The sequence below is a fragment of the Pleuronectes platessa genome, chromosome 15 (assembly GCF_947347685.1).
Source record: "Pleuronectes platessa chromosome 15, fPlePla1.1, whole genome shotgun sequence".
Classification (NCBI taxonomy): Eukaryota; Metazoa; Chordata; class Actinopteri; order Pleuronectiformes; family Pleuronectidae; genus Pleuronectes; species Pleuronectes platessa.
In genome coordinates, this window is record NC_070640.1 from 16,994,989 (window position 1) to 17,019,680 (window position 24,692).

Consider the following 24,692-nt stretch of genomic DNA (forward strand, 5'->3'; position numbering starts at 1 on the left):
ATGTAATTTTTTTTCTTCAAACAATCAAAATGAGTAATGCATACCTTAGACTCTTTTATCTCATAATGCCCTAGCTCTAGAACATGTTCCGATACTCTCTGAAATCACAGTATTTTTCAAGACAAAATCATATCTACAATAATCAGCATTTGTTTTAAACCCTAATGAAAAAAAGGACCCACAGCCCCCCCAACCCCCCGAGGACATGTTTCTAAAAATAACATGAGAAGAGAAAGGAATACAAGTTTGCGTTGACTCTGGGCCCTCCAACGGAGACCATTAGGCCAGAGCTGATGTCTGATAAAGAGAACGATACCACTTCAAAAAACCCAAGGAACAACACACAATCCAAACAAGGTTGCTGTACATAGTAGAACCGGAGATTTCCGTGCATGTTATCCATGGGTGATGGGAGGGATTTTTTGTGTGTGTGTGTGTGTGTGTGTGTGTGAGGGGGGTGGGCGGGATGGGAGTTGAGTGAGAGCGGCGAGGTGGGGCAGGGCTTCTGGAGTGTGGCGTCAAGGACCTCACTCAGCTGATGCCTGCGCGGACGAGCCACCACTGATTTCATGAGCTGCAGAAGAGGATTCTCGATGACGATAAGTTTTCAATAAAAAGTCGATGGGACTCTGAGACATCTTTTCTCTCTCTAGAGCGTTCACTTTCTCTTTTTTCCTGTTTTCTTTTTTAGCAAAAATATCATGCAGTCTTTAGTTCCAAAAACCCCTGGGGGTGGGATCTCGTGTTTGTTTGTTTGTTTGTTTGTTTGTTCGTCTGTTTGTTTGTTTGTTTCAGGAGGAAAAAGAAACTCAAAGCCTTGAAATTCTTCAGTCACAATTATTCTTAAACATTCAAGTCATCCTATTAATATTTTGTACAGCAGAAAGGTCCTTCAGATTTCACACGTGTATATATAAATATAATATATAGAAATATGCATATACATATGTTCAATTTGTATATGTGTATACATATTTTGGAACTGTATCAAAGCCAATTTAATGTGCTCTCAAAATATGGCCCATGATTCCTAGTGGGATGCACATCAATTCACATAGTACAACCAGTAGATTAGGTTGAAAAATCCAAAGGTGATGGGGAAAATGACCCGGGACCACTTGTCAATGGTGCTCACATCTGACAGGTTTGGGATTTTCAACTTGAGCTTGGAGGAGCGTCGTCGTAGCCGACAGTTGGCCCGGCTCCGCATGGCGCTCCGGTCCAGCGAGTGGTGGCTAAAGCCATCTCTGGGCGCCATGGGCTTCCTGAATTGGACCCCGGAGCTGTCGAAGGACATGACCGAATTCCGAGAGTCACTGACGCTGCTCCCCACGTCAGAAGGCATCACTTCGTTGTTCATCTCCAGCGTGTTGAGGAGGATGTTTCCGTATGCATCCACCTGCGAGGAGAGTGGAGGGGGGGGGACACGGAGAGTCAGCGGGGCGGACATGTCGAGCAGCAACCCCCACATTCCCCTCAACTATAAGATTTATACTGACCCCCACCCATCCTACAAGCTGTCAAGCTAAAGCAAAATGCAGGGATGATGTGGAATGTCATTTCTGGCATGCAACAAAAGGTAGTTAACTTACTTTAACAGATAACTATAAGTGAGTTTTCAAATAAGTGGCACAAATAATTATAATTAAATTAAATCATATTTCATCTGGCTATATTGTGAGACCCTGGCCTACAGCTGATATGATTTCTAAATAGATGTACCCCAACTTTTCTTTGCTCCTCGAGATACAGATTTCTTCGCTGTGTAAATGACCTGAAGGTGTTGGTTTGAAACGGCACGGAAATGGAGTCCTTGCAATGTGAAAGAAAAATGAAGAGAACATTAAAACGGCTATGCAACACCGGCAAGTAAGCACATTTTTCTAAGAATTTACTCAATGCATCGGACATAAAGTTAACAGGAGCAAGTTTGATAAAAGCATTTAGCACTTCACACACAAAAACAACTGAGTGGGGGGCTTCATTCAGTCCGACTGCTTCAGCATCTGCCACGGACAAATTGATAAATCGCCAAATTCACGTCCTGCATTTTCAGGTCTCGTCTAATTTTGTTTTGACACGTGTTAAACCACAAAGGAAGAAGAGAGAGAGAGAGCGAATGAAGCCTCCAGCATAAACATAGACAACAACCTAAATAAGAAATGAGAATGTTTACACCACTGTTGAGTTCGATGAATCGCTATCTCAATGAAAAGGGGTATGCTCGGTAAAAAGCCTTTAGTGCTTGAGGGGGAAGCAATGGGTAATGGCTGGTGAATGCATATTGGGCTGTGGTGGCATCAGTATGCTCCTGGAAGATTACTGCAGGGAAATAACTGTGTATATGTCTTTGGTGAAAAGGACTACTTCTAGAAATCGTATGTGCACAACACTGTTGTTTTCTACATGAACCCTGACTGACACACACGAGTAGTAGTGAAAGAGAGGCAGTAGACGGGGTTGCAAACCTGTTCCCTCAGGCGCTTCTCTTCGTATCTTGTGCGCTCGTTGTTGGCTTTGTTCAGCCGCTCATTGATTTTCTTCTGTTGCGCAGGGCCCCGGCCAAAGAACACGTAATTTACAAAGGCATATTCAAGCAGGGCCAGGAACACAAACACAAAACAGCCCATGAGGTAGACGTCGATGGCTTTCACATACGGAATCTTTGGGAGAGTCTCCCTAAGGTGGGTGTTAATTGTTGTCATGGTAAGCACCGTTGTCACACCTGAGCACAGCAGCACACAAACACACACAAACAGAGGATTTAGCGTCAGAGAAATTACATTGTATTCATACTTTAATTTACACATCTGATCAACATTAATGTAGTTCAGTGATAGAAGAAGAATTCAGTTCGTCTTTTTAAGTAAGAGTCACAATGATACAACCAAGCATTGGGGGTCTCAGGCTATGCGTCATTCTAGAGGGGCAATATCAGAAGATCATACTGATTCAACACGCATGTGTTAAAATGAGGAATGTGGAGAATCTTCTTAAGTTTTACTTTGCTATAAGTTTCACAAATCATAAAATAAATGTTTTCATCAGAACTAAGTATCAGGAGAAGTAACAGGAAACGTGTTGTGTGTATTATAAGTGTATTCTGAAGAAAAAACACAAAGACTTAAAGAAAAGTTTCTCTTTCATTATGGAGGAAATGTTTGGTAGTGGTCGACTGTGTATTGTTTTTTTCTATAAACATTTTCTGTGTTATTCATATTGATGTTTGATGATTTACTGTCCAAGTCCACTGTCTTATCAAATAAACAAAAATGTATGAAGAAGTCTTAAAGTAAATTTGGTCAGCGTGAAGTCTAAAAACCCAGTGGTGGATGTATCTTACCCAGGGCCACCCGAGCTGCAGAGGCATCATAATTGATCCAGAAGGAGACCCAGGAGAGAATGGTGATCAGGATGGAGGGCATGTACGTCTGCAGGATGAAATATCCAATGTTCCTCTTAATCCTGAAACTTAGCGAAAGCCTTGGATATGAACCTGGAAGGGGAGAAACGATGGAGTGATAGCTTTGAAAATAGCAGCACACGGGATAAGTTGGCCATCAGACATCCAGTACAGGTGGTTAACCAAGTAGTTTTGTTGCCCAAACTTTTGCCAGGAAGGTTCTCAGGCACAAAGTCCTGAAGGCAAATGTCTCCCAATAGCGGGGCAGGAGGGAAAACATCAGGGAGAAAAGGGGAAACGTTGGCACAACATAAGAGTTCCAAAGTCTGCACTTTGACAACGCGCAGGGGTAGTCATTTCTCCATTTGTTCAGATGGAGCACTTAATTTCCCCAAAGCGATGGATTCCTTTCCAGGGACAAGTTCGATTCCAATTAAACATGGCAGAAAGTCGCAAACACGGCAGATTTTTCTGCAACCCCCTATCTCAGCAGGCAGCTCCAGCATCCCTCCGAGGATTGTCACAGAGAGCTGCTCTGCTTCCCTTTTTGCACTTTCTCTGTCCTCGACACATTAGACCAAAAGCGCATGTTTAGAGGGGCATAATTGCAACGCATGCTGTTACACTACAACAGGGAGGAAACCACGCGGTATGTGGTGGTGGTTGAGGTATTCTACTGCACAGGAATACATCAGCCGGTTGTGCCAAAGCATTAATTAGTCTTTTGTTTGCACTTTAATTAAAACAATCACAACAATGCAATGCTGATGCAAAAAGCAATATAAACATCAAGGCTGTGCCGCTCCCCTACAGCTACACTAAGATATTTATGAGGTTGGAAACTATACAAATTGCTCTAAATAATAGTTAAATTCTATTTTGTATATTCTATCCACAGTTGTACCTACAATTTGTCACCTAAGGAAAAAAGGGTTGAGATAAGTGTGATGGTTTTAATCTAAAAGGCTATTTGCTATGGGGAACACACAATGATGAATGACCTCATCATCTCCAGGTTCCTGTAAATCTTTTAATGAATCAATACCTTAGCATACATACTTCATCAAGGCCCAGGCAAACGCCTTGGATCACCCAAGTGCTTTGAAGAATAATGTCTGCCACACATGGTCACAGACACGAGGATCACCCCTATATTTGACTCTTGCCTTGTTTTTAAGGCTTTAAATATCTACCATTTGTTCTGAGTTGATCTAAAGTTAAAGTGTGGAAAATAACATGTTCTTTCTGAAACTCAGATGAGATGATCGAGACCAATCTCCTTTTAATGCGCTAATTAGGAAGCAACCGACAGAGTTAGCTCAGGAAAGATGTAGTAGGGTCGATGATCACACTGCTTTCCAGCATTAGATGGAGTAAAGCAGAAGGTATCTAAATGTAGAAATGTGAAAATAAAAAAACATGAATTATAGAAACAAACAAATGAATGAAAACATTTAGAAATAAATAAATGTAGAAATCAAGAAATAAATGTGTAGAAATACAAACATAGCCTTTTCGTTGGATATTGTAATAATGTTATATTAAGTAATTTACACTTCATTTATTGTAATGTTTTGTCCATCGTAGGTCAAATCACATATAATTGTATCACCATAAATCATATGCGCATGTGGTGTTAGCATGTTAAGTTGAAGTAAGTCGATTTGCTCCGTATATGAGGTGGAGTCATACTAACACAAATTACAAGGAGACAAGCTTGTGCGTCAGCATCTGGTACTTAAGTTGCACTCAGTTTTTTTAACAAATATTTGGAAAAGGCCACCTACAATCTGCTGCACTGAGAAGGAAACTGTCTTTCCACATGACCCAAATTTAATCACATTCCCCACAGTGATGATGACGTGCTTACTGGGGCCCACAGCCACAGCAGGGACACGGATGCATAGGTGTTTATGCACAGTGGTAGAGTCATTTTGAAAACCCTCAGCCTAATTACTGCAGTTCAGAAATGTTGCATGGCAGTCTCACCTGTAATGAACCGCACCTCCCTGGACACCAGGCGGAGTTCCACAATGGAGAACTGAGGTAACTCTAACTTGTCGACACCCGTCACGGCGGTGTCTCCTCCTTGCCAGAAGAACACGATGTCATCTGTGGTGTATCCATCTGTGTCAGAGTCAGGGCACATTCAGAGGAGAGAGGAGAATAACACGTGGAGCGTCAGAGTGGAGGAGAAAACCAGTAAAGTTTCTATTTTAAGTCTGTTGCTAGAGTTTGGATAATGAGTGGAGGTCGCTCTGACACATCATATACATGTTACTCTCTAAAGCCATCTTGCATTACACTCATCCAACGCAGCATATTTATACGTTGATTTCTAGAGGCTTCTGGCATTGCAACCATCTGTGACTACACGGAACATGTTTTCATATTGATTTTCCGTGTAAAATAGTTTTTTTCCTTAGGGTGCAAAAAATTGCTTTTATAGCCGCCATTTTAGTTTTTTTGGGCCCATGCTCATAACTCGAAGCAACTCAAATGCAGAGGAAAAAGTTCATCTAAAAAAAATATACGCACTAGTCTAGACAGGGCATAAAAGTGCCCTTTTGAAAAATCTGCATGCTCTTTGGGTTAAAGAACCAGAACTGTGTTTTTGAGATAGGTCGTCGTTTTGAACCGACTAAAGCTTATTTTTGCAAAGGATATCACAGCTCAAAATATGCAATGCCACTGCCATCATGAATTTTAATGCTACCAACACATTCATATTTGTCATAGCTTTAATTTAATCTCCGTACTTCATTTCGATTCAATTTCAAATTTGTCAATCGAAAGTTGCATTAGATAGTGTGAAGAGAAAATGTTCAGGGAGAAATGTTCGGAGAAATCAGTCTGTTGTTTCCAGGAGGAGTGCAATCCTGCCAAGGACTTCAATCTGTCTGCTCTCTCTTCCTGCAATCACATGCTCCACCGTCCAGCCTCCTACGGAGCCACACTATATCACTACATGCATTACTTACAGCATGAATATTCATTAACATGTGTCAGTTTGTGAGGTGCTCCCACACATTCTCAGCTGGCAGTGCAATTGAAAGTGACCACGGCAGCAGATTTATGCCAACAGGCCGGTGTGCATTCACCGCAGAGCAATCCCTCAGTCCGGGGAGTGTTACTACATTTCACATTCTGCGAGCGCTTGTCCAGACCTGGATGGCATTAAACTCACTAAGGGACCAGGATTCATTACCATTAAATCTCTCCGGGAGGTTATAGGGTAGGGAAATGTGACATTGTCCACGACATTGGAACAACTGCCTGCCGAATCTATCACACTGATGGCTAATGTGCACAGAGCTCCCACCAGTGCAGAGCGTCTGTCCCCCCCCCCCCCTCCGAACATAAACAGCAGATATTCTTGCAACTTTCTAATTCAATGTGCATCCATATTTCATTGCTTGCTAGCATCCCTGAGGTTAAACACGCTACAGTTTTATCCTGAACAGCGACCACCACAAATATCTGGTGTATTGAGCAAGTGGGTTGATTGATGAGGCGGTCAATGAAAATGATCAAGCAAATACAATTTTTAATTACACCACTAGCACCTTTTTCCTCCTGGATAATGATTTATCTAAATTAAAGCATTTGAAAAAAAAAATAGACTTGTGAAACAACTGTCAATTAAATTTAATGATATAAAATGTAAAGTCTGCGTTTTTGCCACATTTGTTTACAACCCATAATGAGCTCGGAGACGACTCCAGTGGCTCTGGGGGGAGATATTTTTAATATGAGAGAAAAACCCTAATGATGTCATCAGGGATATGTCAACTTGGGATAATGGATTACACATTTACGACAGAAAGCTTGTGCTACAAACTGAAGCTGGGCGTTTAGAACATGTGGCATTTACCAGTTGTCTCAGGGTCTCAGAAAATAAGGCACTGTGGGAAATGTAGAAGCCACTGTTTCTGAAGCTTGACCCATACTTAAGACTATAACGCCCTATCCACACAAATGGTTCTAAAAAGAAGCGTTTGGGAAATGATCCTTACTGATCATGCCCTTTGTAGCTTTTTGTAATGAGCAGGCCCCAGAAACAACGACAATGGCAGTTAAATAGCAATGTCCCTATGTCTGGTTAGCACTTTTAGGTGTTATTACAAGGTAATAACCTAACCTGTCCCATTTTAAAGGTTCCCTTCAAATACGGCCAACAAGTACAAATTCCTCCTTTCAACCCTGAGTAATGAAAGCTCTGACAGTTGGATCCTTCCCAGACCAACCTATCCCAGGATTCATTGCACCTCAGTGACAAACAGTTTTTCAAAGGCGATGAGATGTCTGGTGCTCGAGTATCATGCTTCAACTTAACTGAACAGACATGTTAAAAAACCAAGGGGTACCAAGGTGTCCAACTTCAGCTCTGTTGCTAGGCAACAGCAATGAGGGCGGTACGAGCTGCCAATCAGGGAAAGCCTCTGTAGACCAGATCGTCTCATTTCAGTTTGGCTCGTCATCCTAAGGATGCAGCCCCTGATACGACCACAGTATTCTTCTCTGGTATTCGACGGAACGTTGATATAGGCTTTATCGCCATCTACGGGCCAGGGAAACTTGTTTGAGCATTTGTAGAAAATGTTTTGTTCTGGATGGAGTTATTTTGTAAAACAGAGGTTGTGTGGTGGTGAAAATATCTGTTTGGCTGTAGTGTGTATTCATTCAGGATATCTTGGCCTCTGAAGCCTCTGTATTTTAGATCAAACTGCTATATATTATCTTATTAAACTGTAGATACACTCATTCTGACTACTTCCTTTTTTACTTCTGATGTTATTATAAATGTTGTCATAAATAACAAGATATCTGATATTTAAGTTCTAGTTATGAATGATTCATTCAAATGATGATTGTGGATGTGGTGGGTGTAACCTAAGCTCACATTAAACATATTCAGACAATGCATCACCACTGTGATCTAGGAGTTAAGAGCCATATTGAAGGTCAAGTGAGGTTTCTAGTATTAATGGTATCGGTTTGTCTTCACTATTCAAAGATCCAGTGGTGGCTCTGTCACTGAGGGTGGGGCAGTCAATGCACATCATCAAGCACTACATGATTTCTTGTCATCAAGTACAGACGCAAAATATCTGATAAATGTCTCACTTAGGAAAACATTAATTACATGTCATGTTTAATGGTGGTTTTAAGGTATTGATCAAATACTGTAACAGTAATCAGCTTTCTGCCAATTGTGCTTTTTTTTATTTGAAGTTTGCTTGAAGCTCAGTATAATGTGTCTTTTTCAATAGGTCAAATAAATAAATATGTAACATAGGTTCTTCTGAATTACTCACAGCTTTCAATCTCCAGGGTGCAGTTCTGTTCATCAAGAGGGTACCTCCTCAGGTCCATCATGCAGGCAGCAGTAGTGGTTATTCTGAGAACAGAAAACAGAACAGAGGCTTAGATGATATCACAAGAACACAAATACCATACATGATTGTTCTTTACTGAAACAAATGAGAAGCTTAAGAGAGAGGGACATGATATGCGACAGAAGATACGACACAATATGGTCAACCATCGTGTCCGTTACTCATTCAGTTCGGTCGTTCACTGGAAACATTAAAATGTTGCCAAGGTTCAATGAGTCACTGGGAGTTTTTAAGCTTATATCACATTGAAGACATTTTGTCAATACCACATGTATCTCGGTGCACATCCATCCTCTTTAACCTCTCACACTTTTTAACTTCCCAAGGGTCAGAGGAGCTGGAGACTCTCCCTCGTGCTCCTAAGGCAGACGGCAGAGAGACATAAACCACTGCTCTCTTATTTTAAAGATTTGGCTTTTTAGGTCGACTTTAATATTTCTTTCCCCAGAGACTCTTAAACATGTTTTATTATCATTCCTTACTCTGGAGACGTCATTTCTTTTTATGCAGATCACTAAATGCTCAGCCACCGTGTGCGATTTTGTCAATGTAGGTTTATTTATTGCGAGTTCTGAGATGTGCATTTCTGCCAGGTAGCTTGTATGCGTAGCAGTTTATTATTGCCGATAAATCCTGGCACCCGGCAAACGGCTTTAGCTACAAATTATACATGTACGGGTCTTTGGCATTTAACTTGCATATTTACCAGTGCAGCACATTTTAGTAATTACATTTCTGTGGTTCATACCAGCTGCTATGTGTTCATCACACCAGCTCTCATTCACTCACTGCCTTCCTGTGTGAATGAGGCGGATACATTAATTTCCAGCTCATCGTCCATGTTGTCAGAATGTACAGCCGGAAAGTTTTATGTGCACGGTTTGTGCACGTTAGAGCAAGTTTTACCCTTTCAAGCGTATTTCACAGTTTGGATAGATTATTAATCATGTTTTGGTCAAAGACACAATAACACAGCCATCTACACTACCTAGAATTAGTATAATAAGCCTCGGAAATGTACTGCATGAACACAGAGTTTGTAAATTGGTCATGGTGGACTGAACAGAGTGCTGTCGCTGGGTAATTGGAAAACAAAATATGCTCTACTCAAGCTGATTGGACCAGATTAACACACAAGCGTGTGAATGGGGGGCCTCTGGGCTCGTGATAGCAGAAGGCACCAGAAGGGTAAAGAAAAATAATACATAAACAAAATGGGTGACAGGTATTTATTTATTATTCACAATGACACCGAGCTGCAATCTGCTGCACAAGCATTAAGCTGCTCTAACTGCATCCTGCTCCATCTCTAGTGTCCCGCAACTCCCTGCATGCAGTCAGTACAGCACGGCTAGCTCTCGTACACACTGTCACACAGCACTGTGCCGAATCACATTCATTATGTTTTCCATAATGTGTCTTCTCTGTGCTGTATGTCCACTGTAACAATATTAAACAAGGGCTTTTTTTCGAACTTAACAATTTAGGTGATATAAAAGATTAAAATTGAGAAGTATTTAAGATTTAAAGAAGACCAATATTCCAGCTCACTCTTTCTTTGTCTCTCTGGTTTTCCTTGGACTCTGGAAATTCTCTCAGTAACCACACGTCCTTTATCATCCTGTTTAACTACAAGCCAGAGAAACACATTCTTTTACACTTTCTATTTTCACAAACTGGAATCATCAGCTATTGTATTTCAAGTTTGTTCACTGACTTAACATAGAACGATATATATATATATATATATATATATGATTTAAAACAATGATTTAGAGGCCATAAACTACTTTTTGTAATTGCATCATATTAGATAATGTATTAATTAAGTAGTTTAACACCTCACACTATTCAGTCTCCAACTATCATTAGAGTCTGATTCAGATTTAGCTCAATATGTATTTGTAAGATTCAAACAATTACAGGAAAAACCCGAAAACTCTAATAATCAAACGTGTCTAACAAATGTGTGTTAATGGATTGTATAATTCATATTAAGAAGCTGATTGAGAACAGGGTTTATAGAAAACAAGGTATCTTCTAACTCATTCTAACCTTAGCTGGCCCACAAAGTGATTCAGAGTTTAACAAATTTAATTCTTATCTTAAAAACTGAAGGAATTAAAGAAACTATAACATGAAGAACCATTCAATGAGCCGCTTTAAACCGTAGGCTTCCTGTGCACAAGATGATGGTGTATATCCTGTCAGGAGTTACAGTTATACCCCTGGTACAATAGCACGGGGATGGAGTCAAATCCTGGCTGAGGCAACAGCTCGGCGTAATGGAAAGAAATGAATTCTTTAGCTTGCTTTACCCTGGCGGGGAAAGAAAAACCTCACTACAAATAAAACTGACTTTATGTTTGACACTTAACAAGTCAGGAGAGAATCATCATTGAGTCGGCACAAGTAGGAAACGGCCCAAGGTGAGGGTCTGGGATTTGGAAATGTCAGCAGATGTAGGTCAGCAACTTCCAGTCCCACCAGAGATGGTCAGAAGCAGCTTCAGACCTGAGCAGTTACCGCAGTGCAACACTCAGCACTCTCTTCATTTCGTGGATTTCAACATGATATGCAATACGAGTTGTTTTGCATATTTTTTTTGGGGGGGGGGGCTATCTCACTGGATTTGTCTTTATCTCCTAGATCTGCATAGGGACATTTTAATTTCAAGGAACCTTTGTGAGAGATGTTACGATTATTGCAATGTACAAAACATGCACGACAAAGAGGAGGGAAAAAACTTTTACATTTACAATGAAAGGGAAATCCATTCATTTTTACAGGCCACGCTTGGCTCCACAGACTGTGCATCATGCCAGAATAACACACAACTAAAAGCAACCTGGAGGCGGATCCCAAAGGGCCCAGCACTACAGACAGGGAGATTTTCAGATATGTGAGCAATAGTTTTGACACCTACACAGTCGACTCTGTGAGGAAGCGTGCTTACCAAACAGAGATCATTGTACTATCACAAAATAAACACTGTGGTTTAATAAATAGAGGAATCCAAGAGAGCAGATTTGCAGGAACGGGAAGAGAGAAAACACCATCTGGTGAATGCTGAGCTCCAAAAAAGCCCTCAATACTCTCAGGACCCCGTGCACGACAGAATTGGATAGTCAGCTAGTGAACAGTGATTCAGCCTCTCATGTCGCTGGCAAGTTGGGAAAAACCTGCTCTATCATGCACACCAGGCTCTACACTTTCTACTGACACAGACTTTTATTGATGTTTGGAATGACTTTCTTTGTTTGCAACGCCCGAACTCTCTCCTGCACCACTCAGCATTCTTCAGAAACAGCCTCCTCCCCTACCTCCCTCCACATAAAGAAGCACAAGGTGGAAATCTAGCTACACTATATCTCACATATTCAGAAAATTACAAGATAAGCAAGGTTTTCAAAAACAAGATTAAGTTTATGATGGTGGTTGGGTTTCCAGATTTGATTTGGGATATAAGGTTCACACATAAGGCACGGCCACACCTCAATTTTTTATCTGCACAATTCCACTGATATTTATTTTCTTTTGTTGTTTGATATTATATTTGTACAGTTCAGACTACACACAGGTATTTGGACACCTACACATTACACCTACAGGAGCTTGTTTGACATGCCCTTCTAAATCCATAGGCCTTAATATAGAGTTGGTCCCCCCTTTGTAACTTCCACTCTTCTGGGAAGGCTTTCTACAAGATTTTGAAGTGTGTTAGTGGACATTTTTTGCCAATTAATCAAGAAGAGCATTTGTGAGGTCAGACACTGATGTTGGATGAGAGGGCCGGGCAAGCAGTCGCTGTCCTAGTTCATCCCAAAGGTGTTTGATGGGGTTGAGATCAGGGCTCTTTGAGGCCCATTAAAGTTCTTCCACACCAAACTCACCCAATTTTTATTGATCTTGCTTTGTGCACTGGGGCACAGTTTTTCTGGAACAGAAAAGGGCCTTACCCAAATGGTTCCCACAAAGTTGGAAGCATAGAATCGTCCAGAATCTCTCGGTTAGCTGAAGCATTAAGTTTCCCTTCACTGGAACTAAGGGGCCTCTTCCAACAATGGCAAGGGGATGGAATGTAACACCTGAATTTGATGATAAGGAAGTGTGTCCCAAAACTTTTTTCCATATAGTGTATACTGAAAATCAAAGACAAAAAACAACTATGTTGATTTGTATGCTACCCTGCTGAGTTTCTTAGTTGGTACTGAATAAGAGCAGTAGCTTTGTTTCATAGGATGTCAATGAAATCCGAAGGCATTGGTGAAGAGTGCTGTCAGTCAGGGAGCAACAAGAGCTGCTTTTTATTGAATTCACGTGTGACAAGCTTGTGCATGTGCATGTTGATCCGAACATACTGAGCACCTTGGTTGCTACTTTCTTAGCGTAAGTGAACTGGTGTAAATTGACGTCAGCCCAAAACTTCAGAGGCCCATTAGTGCGAAGCTCCTATGCCATGTTAACAGATGATTACATGTCAACTAGTATGAATTTCCCCTCATCGATGGAAGGGAGCACTTCCTTTGTTCAGGCAGGAAAGTCCCCTCAACAATGAACTGGGGTCTGGCAAAACCCATCTCCTCTGTGGGCAGAGCAAAACCATCCAATCGACCAGCAAAGACCTGCACTAAACCAGTGCACCAAACAATTAGCCATTTCTGGGCAAGGGATCACTGTTGAGCTTTTAACATTAGAGGAAATTACGTCTTTACAAACCAATGCAAGGGATTTGTTTCAGAAAGTTGTTTTGGCTCAAATGAACAGTGAGTCATCATCATAATTTCCATCTGACATCAGACGGCTCACCAAAAAGGAGCAGTTCCAGCTGACACATTAGACAGGTTAGTGTGACATGTTCAATAAATATTTATGGCCTGTGACAGATGTTATTAAAAATTGAAATGGCCCTTGACGGGAAAAAGGTTTCCTTCCCTGCTTTAAATAACCCTGGTCCAAAAATAAGATAATTCTAAAAAGTGGATGCAATCTGACGACTTAAGCAACAGAACAAAGAGTGCAGGTACAGAGAAGACACCTCTCAACACCCAACACAAGATCAGTGGGTAAGAACATGAAGACACCATTGTAAAGCAGAGACAATGCGAGCTTGTACTTAAAATGAACACAAAAATAGAATTGGTTGATCAACACCGATCAGCACGGCTCAGATCAAAATCGATGTAAGCAGCAGGAAATAAGGTAAATAAAGGCTACATAAAAAAAGACAAACACCAGCATCAGCACATTACACAGTGAGTGAATAGGTGAGAGCACATCATGAGGTGCAGCAGGGTGTGAAATGTGATTGTCCACAGTTTGCATTCTACTGTGCTCAAGTGCAGCACAGGGGATAGATTCGAACAGGCACTCTTTACAAGGAAACACATTTAAGACAACAAAAACCTCGAGCAGTCAGACGCGAGGGGAGCACCATGGAAATGAACTGAGAATACAACATCTATTGTTAAAGTTCCATCCATTGTTCTGGAGGAAAAGGTCCACACATCCCTGGGGTAAAGTCAAACACTCCACCAAGGCGATGCAATTACATGCTTACAGGAGGCTTGTAAAGGTCCTGGAATCACCAACGCATGTGGAATTTTCACTGCCTTGTAGTTACGGTTCGACGCCATCTGCCATATCCTGTCACTGCAGAGGGTGATGATAAACCTCTGTGCGTTTGAAGGGGAGATGATGGAGGAATGGCTGAGGTCAACGTGCAATGCGTCACATCTATGGCTTTTCAGTTTCATGCAAGCACAGAGGTGAAAACGCAGGTGTAATGCAATTTCCATGCGATCCTATGGCACTCGTGCCTGCTTGGTGCTTCTGAAGCTCCAGGGAGAGCTGCGTGTGCTGAGGTGTGCCAAGTGGAGCAGCTGGGAATGTTTATTCAGATCAGGTGATGTATTGTCATAGTGGTACCACTTTGGCATGAAATGGATCCTGTTTCCTCCTGCTTCATTTGAAGGAGCCACGCAAATGTTTTTGTTTTTGTGGCCAGTACAAACATAAAAACAGGTACATTTTGAAAGGCAGAGTTTCACTTACATGGTTTATTCTTGAAATAAAATGTTCAACCGATTGTAGTCAATATGAGGTTTAATACAATCTTTCAGTTTTTCCCTCTCCTCTAGTGTGTTATAGTTTTTTGTGTATATGAAAGGTCTGCAAGGTTTAAAAACCCAAAGTTCTAAAGTTATGATGCCATAACCAGGGCCGTATCTAAGATTTTTCTTAATCAGGGGCCGTAGGAGTTGCCAATTTGCACAAGTCCTGCTTGAGCATGCTGTGCATTTAAGTTACTTCTTTATTGTTATCTCTATGAGCAAAGCCAGACATCATTGAATATGTTTTTTAAATTGTTATTGCTACTGACAGGAAAGGGGCTCTTTAGATTTAAGCTGAAGGCCTCAACCCTGCATCCACCATGGCCACATGACATCTAGCTAGTCTGGCAGGCCCCCTAACAAAGCAGGAACAGAGGCCGACATTTTAAACATGGTAGCAGTTGACCAATCTCGACACAGTAGGTCTGCTGGCCAATCAGAGGGTGACCTTAAAGAGACAGGAGCTACAACCAAATGTTTTAGACAGAGGCTGAAAAGAGGAGCTGCAGCAATGGACCTTTTTTCTCAGATTAGAGCATGTAAACCTTTAGAGGTAATAACCCAAATAAAATAATGAACCTGAATAAAAGCAGAATAGGTGTCATTTTAATTAATCGGAGGCGTGACCTTTCTCAGGATTGCACCGTGCTGCTCAAGGATTGCTCTTAGTTATCTCGTGAGCAGCTAAACTTAGTTTGCCACACTCATGTGCAGGGTTAAAAAGAACAAATATTAAGTATACATTTTTGTCCTCAGACATTTATAGCTTCGACAGCATTGAGACTGCATTTTAATGGTGTTGTTAATAGTCTTCTGAGGGGTCATAAAGGAAAAAAAAAAAAGTGATGCCATCATATCTTCTTTTGTGTTATCACCAATTCAGTAATTCAAAGTTTCTGAATACTGATCATTGCATTAATAATTCATTACCTCATATGATCTAAACACTCATTTTCTTTTATTCACAGAACAAAACACATTCCCTTCTCCTTTGCTCCGATCAAACTACTTTATTTTAATGAATTGTGATAGGAAAAAGCAGCGCTGCTTTCTGAGTTCGAACAAACCTTGTGACGCGTTCTTACTTTCAGTCCCTCTGCGCACATGTACTGTTGATTGAATTGTCTAGTTTGTCACAGTCTTCTGGGACATTTAGGTGGCGGACATCTCAAACCTTTTTATAGCCTTTCTGGGTCAGTGAATGTTGCATTAAATATTCCTCACTCGAGTCAAACTTAGAAGTTTGTAGTGTGATAACTTCAAAAATCAAAGTTTCAAGACTTTTTATTCTTGCCAAAAATAAATATGTCATGATTCATCATGCCACACAACAAAATGGCAAATAGATGAAGCGGTGATATTGTGTAATCGGTGTCACATGGAATTATTGGTTATTTTTTTTAGTTGTTGTTTTACCTCCTGCCAAATGACAGAGGCCAATTACAATTCAAGACTTGTTTAGTTAAACTTATCATATCAGGTCTTCAGCTGTCTCCTGCTGGACAAATTATAGTTCCTTGTGGGTAACTACTGGTCAAAAATCATATTTGAGTATTTGCTACTTTTACTTGCTCTAGATTTCTAAATACTCTATGATCACAGGGTGAGAAGCATAGACGACATACTTTACTTGTATATCCCTATTTTCTATTGGTGGCGTTATACATGCCTAGCATCATTAATGATTCCAAACTTAACATTTAAATAGACACGACAAACTCATTGTTTCTCGAAAACTGTTCCAGATTCGAGGCACAGAAACACACAGGACCAGCTGCCAGACAGTAGCTCCGAATAAGCATTCTCACTCCCATTAACAACTTTAGAGTGCGTCTTTGGACTTCAAGAGCAAACAGGAGACATACGGAATATGACAAAGATGCATTTTACTGAACAGGGACTATAGCGTCCGCAACTGACAATAATGGGATCATGCTTAATACTATAATGTGCTGTGACAGTAGCACAAGTGGAGAAAAGTCATAAAGTCAGTGAACCCAGAGTTTGCATTAGCTGCCAGTTACTGGTCATATACCAGACTGAGCAAAGCTGCAGCAGCAGAAGCTGAGGGAACTGAGCTGAGCTGCGTTGCCTTTTACTGCATCTGAACTCATCATTTGAGTTGTTAGAGGAAGTATGAGTTCTTACTTTAAAGTCACATAAGCTGCTTTCAGACTGAATTCCGTAGATTCTCTGCACTTTCTCCGGGTTAGGAGGTGCCTGTGTGCGCAGAATCCAATGTGGGCACACAGCAGGAGTGGAGGGGGGTTGCTTCTAACACGTGACGGACTAAAACATTCGAATAACAAAAAGGAAACAAATATCTTCCGGTGAACAAGCGGTGCTAGTAGAAGACACCGGCGATAAGAGCTGACAACGGTGTCTGTGTTGTAAAGAAAATCACTTTTTCGCCGCATTGAAATTAAAATGTTACTTCCTGCCTGTTACTGCTCAACCCAGCTGCATCACTTCTCACCTGAATAATGCAGGGGGATTTGTTGCTGTTGTGAACACGTTTGTGCAGAGAATCTCTCACTGCATCGTGCATGTGGGAAAAGCAAACTGTGGGTAAAGTCTGGAGCACACTCTCCGAAACCTTTATCCGTAGGTCACGTCTGAAAACGACTATAGTATCAATTTAAAACTGGGGTTGTCTCTGGTGTAGCAATGTTTGTCTCTCCAGCTGAAGGCTCTGGTCATATGCAGCACCGGCAGGCAGGTTGGTTAGTAACAGACAGATTCGCTGTTGTGTTTATTACAGTACTGCAAGAGCCACACACACACACCCTTTTTTCATACCTTTCAGAATACTTGATTTATTGATGGCTATCAGGATGTGAAGGGGGTTTTAATAAAATGGATAAATAATGTTTCTGAAACAAATTACCAATCCTACCTTTAACTCACTCACCCAATTTAGAAAAAAAGTTCAGCTGTGCACTTGAATGAACACTCAAACCTTTTCTGAACATTGCTGACTGTAATGGTGCGTGTCTGAAAATGACCTCATGCTCGTGGTGTTAGGTAGAAACATGTTGAAATGGAGAAAACTGCATCAAACTGCTTTTCTGTGGGTTTAGCCACATGTTAAAATGAGAGATGCTGATGTAAACCACTGGATCAACCACACAGAGTGTACGTCACCAATGCACATGATAGATAGATTGCAGAGTCTGTGCTGCTCTTACCTCAGCCCGTATAAGACAGTGCCATCTGGGTGCAGTCGGATCATACGGTTTTTTACTGTCACACCATGAAGAAAGGACTTCTTGTCATTAAGGAAGTAGGTGTCAGGGAGCCACAGCTGGTCTGCTACACGGTTGTCCAGAGTCAGGTTTAGGTTCAGCTCACTATAGGCCAAACGCTTATCTCGCCAGCTCTGCTGGAAATACATTGTGATGGTGTAGTCCTGGGGAGATGGGAAAACTTGTATGAAGTCACAGACAAGAAAAAACAATTTAGACAAGAAGTGCTTTTCTATTTTGTGTTGATCTTATTGTTTCCTGCCAGTGGCTGATGAAACTAGACACAGATATTGACCTCTTCAAAACCAGTAAACCTGGTTTATCAAACTGAGATGAATTTATGAGCAGATCACAGGAAAAAATAAATGGTTTACAATTGCTATCAGGCATAAAAACACAATGATAGGACCATAGGGTATTTGGAAAACAAGGTGCAACATACGAAAATACGACAAAATAGACAAACTTGATTCAGTGCTTTACCATGAAGAAGTGGAAAAAAGAGGAAAAAGCAACTTTGATAAGACTATGTCAGCAACAAATAAATGCATCCACAACCAGTCTTTCCATGCAATAAGGGAAACTAAACCACTCAGCAGTTGTGGAATAGGACATGGGCAGCAAACCAACAAATACAGCTGTTCTACTGCTCCTGCACAATACTGTATCTAACAGGAAAAGCACTCAAGTGTAGGTATCATGTCCGCAGGCTAATACATCACTGCCCCTTTAGTCAAAGCACTGGACTGTTCACAGTGCGAGTCATGAGAAGCACGTATCAGTGTCACTGACTTCATGCAAAACCTCTGCAGTTGAAAATGATGCAAAGAGATTTAAATATTGTGTCAACCCGCTTCAGGCTAGTTGCCTCACACCTTCAATATAATGAGACTAAATTTATCGGCAGTCGTTCTAAATGTCGTCAGTACTGCTCTTTTTTTTCTATCAATAACTGATCTTGATACTTTGATTACATTGTTATAGTAATATATATAGTAATTTTTATTTTAACAGTTAAAAATGAGCCACACTTCACACGTTTGAGCAGTCTCAACATTATAAGACATCGTGTGTCCCTTATGTCCTGATTCATTATTAATCATACAGTGTGTTGAAATGTAAAAATGTCACCTGTCAAAAAATGAATTAACACCAAGCTCTTAATTAGCACTCAGCCAAAATATCGATAAACAAATTAATCAACTCTGTCATCGTGGTTTTATCATTAACAATTAACTATTTCAAATACAGTAACGGAAAGGAAATCTCCACCAGTCCGACAAAAAAAATATTAGAAAGTTTACATTTTATATGATTTTGTTGAATCCTTATGTGGGATTTCTAATATCTGATATTTAAAGCAAACATCAGTAGCGTGCATTGTCATTGAGAACCTAATACACTAATTACATTCTGCTAGATTCCCACTCTGCATCTTTAGTGTATAAATGTAGGGAGAAATGTGGGAGGAGTGAGCTGCACTCTGAGCGACTGAGACGCTGAGTGAAATAAAGAGAGTGCTAATAGACAGAGTGACGTCGTCGCTCTCCCTGCTGCCATATTGCCTTCCTCACTCCTCAGCCTGCTTTTCTCACTGCTACCAAATCTCTGCCACACCAGAAGCGCATGTGCTGCATTTCTTGCAAAACAGTGAATGGTTACCGTCACTGAATTAACAATAGTTCCGGACAAAAGGAGAAAAAACTAACAAATACACTTTTATGTTTATTTTGTCAGCCAAGAGATTAATTAAGTAAAAGCATGTGATACTTTGCCCGCTGACAAAGATCAAACCGGTCTGAGCTGCTCTCAAACATGCATTGATCTCAGGATGTTCTCCTGTAATTTTCTTGAGGGGCTATAAATCAGAACGCAGATGTCCAAGTCGGTTGCTGCAGAGTTTTTCATGACAACCCCCTCGTAAAAACTCAGAATAATGTCCGAAGGAGCTTATGTTAGAATACAGCAGGACGTTTGATTATGTTTTTAACACATGACAGAAAACTGAAACGAATCAAAATGATAAAAATATCTCAGGAGGTGCCTGAGAAGAGGAACCCTACTCGAAGATGACACCAAGATTCAAGAGGTTTTGTGATATGAGCCGACTCTGTGTGTGTAGACTACGTTCTGTCCTGCATGCTGCACCATCCCTGGCCTGAAGACTTGGGAGATTGCGTTGTTGTGAATGCACTGTACATTGTGCGGGCATTTTACAGAGTACATGTCTGAAAAAAACGCTTTGCAGCATTTGTGGATGGGGATCATATATTCATCAGACAAGCTGAATGGAGGTATGTGACGAATGCAGCAGGATAGTCAGTAGTAGAGTCGGCAGAGAGAAGCTTGCACTATGTAGACACATTTGAGACAAAAAAAAGGAAACCTAATAGCAAAAAACATGAGACCAAAACTTACCATGTTTACTTCTGAGATGGAGTCGATGCTTGCTATGTTGATGCTCATTCCTACGATGACTGGAGGACCTGAAGGGGCACAACCAAACACACGTGTCAACACATGAGTAAAAATAGGATGAGATGTGTTGTAGTTAGAAATCTCTTAAGTGTGCACCAAGCAAAGTAATAGAGACAGAGTACTGATAATGGAAAGGTATGTGGATTTCCCCTGCAACTGGTCAAAATGGAATGACAGGTTTATTAAATCAGCTCTTCTTAATGTCTAAAAGACGACGATGAACATCTGCGGAGAGAAAAAAAAGGCAGAGGGAGTAGAAAAACAAAACCGGAGGGAACATAGGGAAGCACAATGGAGAAGATATAGCCTGAAATTAGAATGAGTAAAGTTATGTTAGCCGCTTAAAAGCTGATGCAAGCATCACGAGGCACAGCTAACGTGTCGTTTATCAGAAGAGTGGTGATAGTTTAATGACTGGGACTGTGTGAAGAAAAAAAGGATCATTTTATTGCAGTGACTGTCGAGAGAGTTCTGGTAGTTGTGATTACACTTTGTGCCTCGGTTGAAAAGAACAGCGAGGGTCAGAGAAGAATAACTGCAAGCTGGATATGAGCGGGATCTGAAGATAACACACATGCCCTGTGCAACTAAAGATAACACGCATGCAGGTGTTTTTTTTAATGGCTGATCTCTACAAGAGAACGACTGTGCCTGAGTGTCAGTGGGTGGATACCAGACCACCACTACAACAGTCCCTGCAGGAGTCAATGAGCCACTCAGGGAGCTGCACGTCCCAGGTCCTTCACCTGGATTCTTTCCTTTGGGTTACACATAATCTGAAACCCATTTCCGCTGGTTCAAAAACACCTGCTAACATCTGGAGTTTGTCTGCGATGGAAATTGATACAATCTGCATTCACTCTCTGGTGAAATGAGTCGGTTTCAATTGGCTGTAGCTCCGATCGACAGTGATGGAAACACGACACCTGGGTGAAGGTGTTATTTGGCAAAACCGTGAGGTGAGAGAGATTCTGTTTTTATGCTGTTAGCGTTTGTGACATCAAACATGAAGCACTGGACCAAATAAACAGAAAGGCAATAAAAAATGAATCAACTCCTTATTTTTAGTGGATTCTTCCACATTTGGAGTAAAGAGGAAATCAAGAAAAATTGGCCCCCAGTTGACATAACTGAACTTCAAAATTGGGTGTAAGTGTAGAGGAAATTTAAGAAGAAAAATTCATTTGAAATAACTAAAAGAGGTGGGGTCAATATATTAAAAAGGTTTAAATTTTCCGATATGTCTTTTGTTCCTCTTTGTTTACTCACACGCTTTAGTTTTGTTTGCTTATTATCCTCCGTATAGAGCCAAGAACATAGATATAAAGATGTTTAGATAAATGATCCATTGAGTCCATCACTTATTGACCAGTGGCTACACAGCTAACTTAATTTAGTTCAAACTAAATTCTTAAATACAGTATTTTAAGTTCTGAACTCAGGTTTACACTTAAAACTATTTGATAATGATATATGGTGCAAGACTCAAACCTATGCATTCCACACGTCCCTATCAGCAAGGCAATATCTCCAGTTTCAAGATGGTGCACAATGTGCCAGGGACACAGCAGATTTAAATCTGTTTCTGCTTCTCAGACACTGGACGTGAAGCAGGAAGTAGAGATCAGTTACTCTGAGAAATTTATGAAACAACACTGGGAAAACGCACTCATCCACACTCATTTCTGGGCTAGCGGTTCATGTAAAGGAACGAGACGAGCAAACCGAGCCTCATTTACATGATTACGGTACACGCCTCAGACATGTAAACAGCGGTGCACATCGACTCGCTTACATGTACACTAAACACTTAGCGCACTTCAATATTCAGACAACTTTAGGCTTACAAGGATTCTCCATTCACTGGGCCTGAGCACTCACAGTCGCGGAAGCCGGCTTCAGACCATATGATGTCAAATAGAGAGCGAGATAAACACGCACAAAACTGTCTCGATTTAAAAAAAACTAAAAACAAAACAGGAATTTAGCTCCAGAAAATCCTGATTTAGTGGTCTCCGTTTATGTTATGTGTTCAAGTGAGGAAAGTAGTTCTACTTCTGAGAAGTAAAAGAAAATCTGATTTAACTCAGCAGAGTACATTCCTCCGCAACAGCCCAACAGTCCCTTTATGAAAACACAAATTCACAAGATCCAGATTTTTATTTTGTCCTGCAACAAATTGCACAACTTAATCAATATCAGTCCCTTAAAAATACTTGATTTTTCATCTCACAATGTTAAAGACAGTAAAACAATTCCAGTCAAAATTGTATGAGTACTTCCTTAGGTCATGTCCCACCCCTCTACAAAATTCCATGGAAATCCTTTCAGTAGTTTTTGCGTAATCCTGCTAACAGACAAGTAAACACGGACGGCAACATAACCTCCGTGGCGGCGGTGATGAAATAAGCGGAAGAAAAATGCATACTCAACATCTGTGCGTACAATATAGTTAAAATAATTGCCATGATAAATGACCATTTACTGGGGTATTCCCTCAGCCTTGAGCTCACCCAGAGTTTATTAATTTGGTTGGTGTCAGCGCTTTTCAGATTAGGTTTTTATCCAAACAAACTCTGGAATACTTGCATCGCACTGCAACCACAGCTTCTCCCTGGCCAACGCAGGCGGGAACGCTGAAGAAGCTCGATGCAGAACTGCGGGGACTCGAAGTGCTCTGCACCACAGCCACTCACCTCGTGTCGACAATGATTCACAGTTTTTTATTATTGGAAATTCTTCTCATTCTACACAGTTTTGGTCCCTAACAGCTTCCCCCATTTCCCCTTCCTCTTCAGTCAGAACTATCCGAGCAGGAAATATGAATTGCTGACGCAGAGGCAGCAGAAGCAGCAGAAACAGCTCAGTGATTGGCTCATGTGGCGGTGCTGAATCAGTACATCCACACAGTGTTCCGTGGTAGTATAGTGGAAATGCCATTAGCATAAGGGTCATAAACAACACGGAAAACAGCTCCACTACAGTATGTACTTTACTGCATGTCATCAAATTCAAGAGGGACAGAACCTATGGAGCCGTGATTGCGGTGCAGTTTATATGTATTTGAATTTTTCATTTCCCCCCCGTCTTCTCTCTCGGTTGCTTCGTTTCCCTGCGTCCTTTTCGCTGACTTTCACAAATTAAGAATAAAACAGAAGATGCTGGGAACGACAAAAGTGCTCCAGTTGGTTTTGCGTCCTATTTTGCATTTGAACATCAGTTTATGTCACAAGTACACGGCCTCACTCCACTCCCTATACACACAAGTATTTGTACAGGGTGGCTGCCGGCATCTGTGAAGTATATCACCGAGTGCTCATGAAGCCTTACATATATTTGCAAGGTATAATTAGCGCTGTGTCACACTGGAGTCAGCGTTTCTTAATTTGTTGTAACAATGTGATGTGATATCGTTTGCACGTTTGATGCGAAAACAGCAGGATGAGGTACAGACAGTTACGGACCACTGTGACTCACACAGGACTGGGTGATTCATTCCAACACTGAGCTGAAGCACGCACCGCACAGCATCACAAAACAGACGGAATAATGGAGAGAGAAAAACCAAATTAAATCAACGTCTTCTCTAACCAGAGCAGATCTGCAACTTTCAAGCAGTCACAGCGATGTCCACGGGTTGCGGACGTGCACAGTGCAGAGCCCGTGGAAACTGATGAGTTATACAAATTCCTAATATAACCCTAGGATGTCCAAACACCATCAACACCCTGAAATAACGACGAGCTGCACTTTACCCTCACTAACTATAATGTTTATCACCGCAATAACTGCACGGATCCGCTAATCCACTAAATCATTTCATTTTCATGGATTTAGATCATGGAGCTCATTGTACATCCGGTTGTATAAAATGAATAATGAGCATGATTTCAAACATTTGTAGGGAGTGTATTCCCACCCTCTGAAACGAATAGAGCTGAATGAAAGCCTAATAGGATGTGAGCCCCTCCCCACACACAATCTGCAGCCGTAAGGCACACTGACCCGGAGCAACGGCGAAGCCAAGGTTATCGTGGAATAAGGCTGGAACATA

General features: G+C 41.1%; 1 protein-coding gene across 1 annotated transcript; it reads right to left on the reverse strand.

Annotated features, from left to right (window-relative positions):
• Window positions 1-491: 491 nt before the first annotated feature.
• gabrb4 (gamma-aminobutyric acid type A receptor subunit beta4) lies at window positions 492-23,447 on the reverse strand. Its single transcript, XM_053442419.1, has 9 exons — window positions 23,335-23,447; window positions 20,579-20,646; window positions 18,104-18,324; window positions 8,722-8,804; window positions 5,393-5,530; window positions 3,344-3,496; window positions 2,469-2,725; window positions 1,723-1,812; window positions 492-1,399 (listed from the first exon to the last, which is right to left on the reverse strand). Exons 2-9 carry the CDS (start codon window positions 20,624-20,626, stop codon window positions 1,046-1,048), a joined length of 1,344 nt encoding a protein of 447 aa, XP_053298394.1. The 5' UTR covers window positions 20,627-20,646; window positions 23,335-23,447; the 3' UTR covers window positions 492-1,045.
• Between the last annotated feature and the right edge of the window lie 1,245 nt (window positions 23,448-24,692).

Coding starts and splice junctions, on each gene's coding strand:
- gabrb4 (XM_053442419.1), bottom strand. CDS start 20,626: ATGAGCATCAACATAGCAAGCATCGACTCCATCTCAGAAGTAAACATG. Junction 18,325..20,578: donor CCATCTCAGAAGTAAACATG/GTAAGTTTTGGT, acceptor CCATCTCCCCAG/GACTACACCATCACAATGTA. Junction 8,805..18,103: donor ACTGTCTTATACGGGCTGAG/GTAAGAGCAGCA, acceptor TTCTGTTCTCAG/AATAACCACTACTGCTGCCT.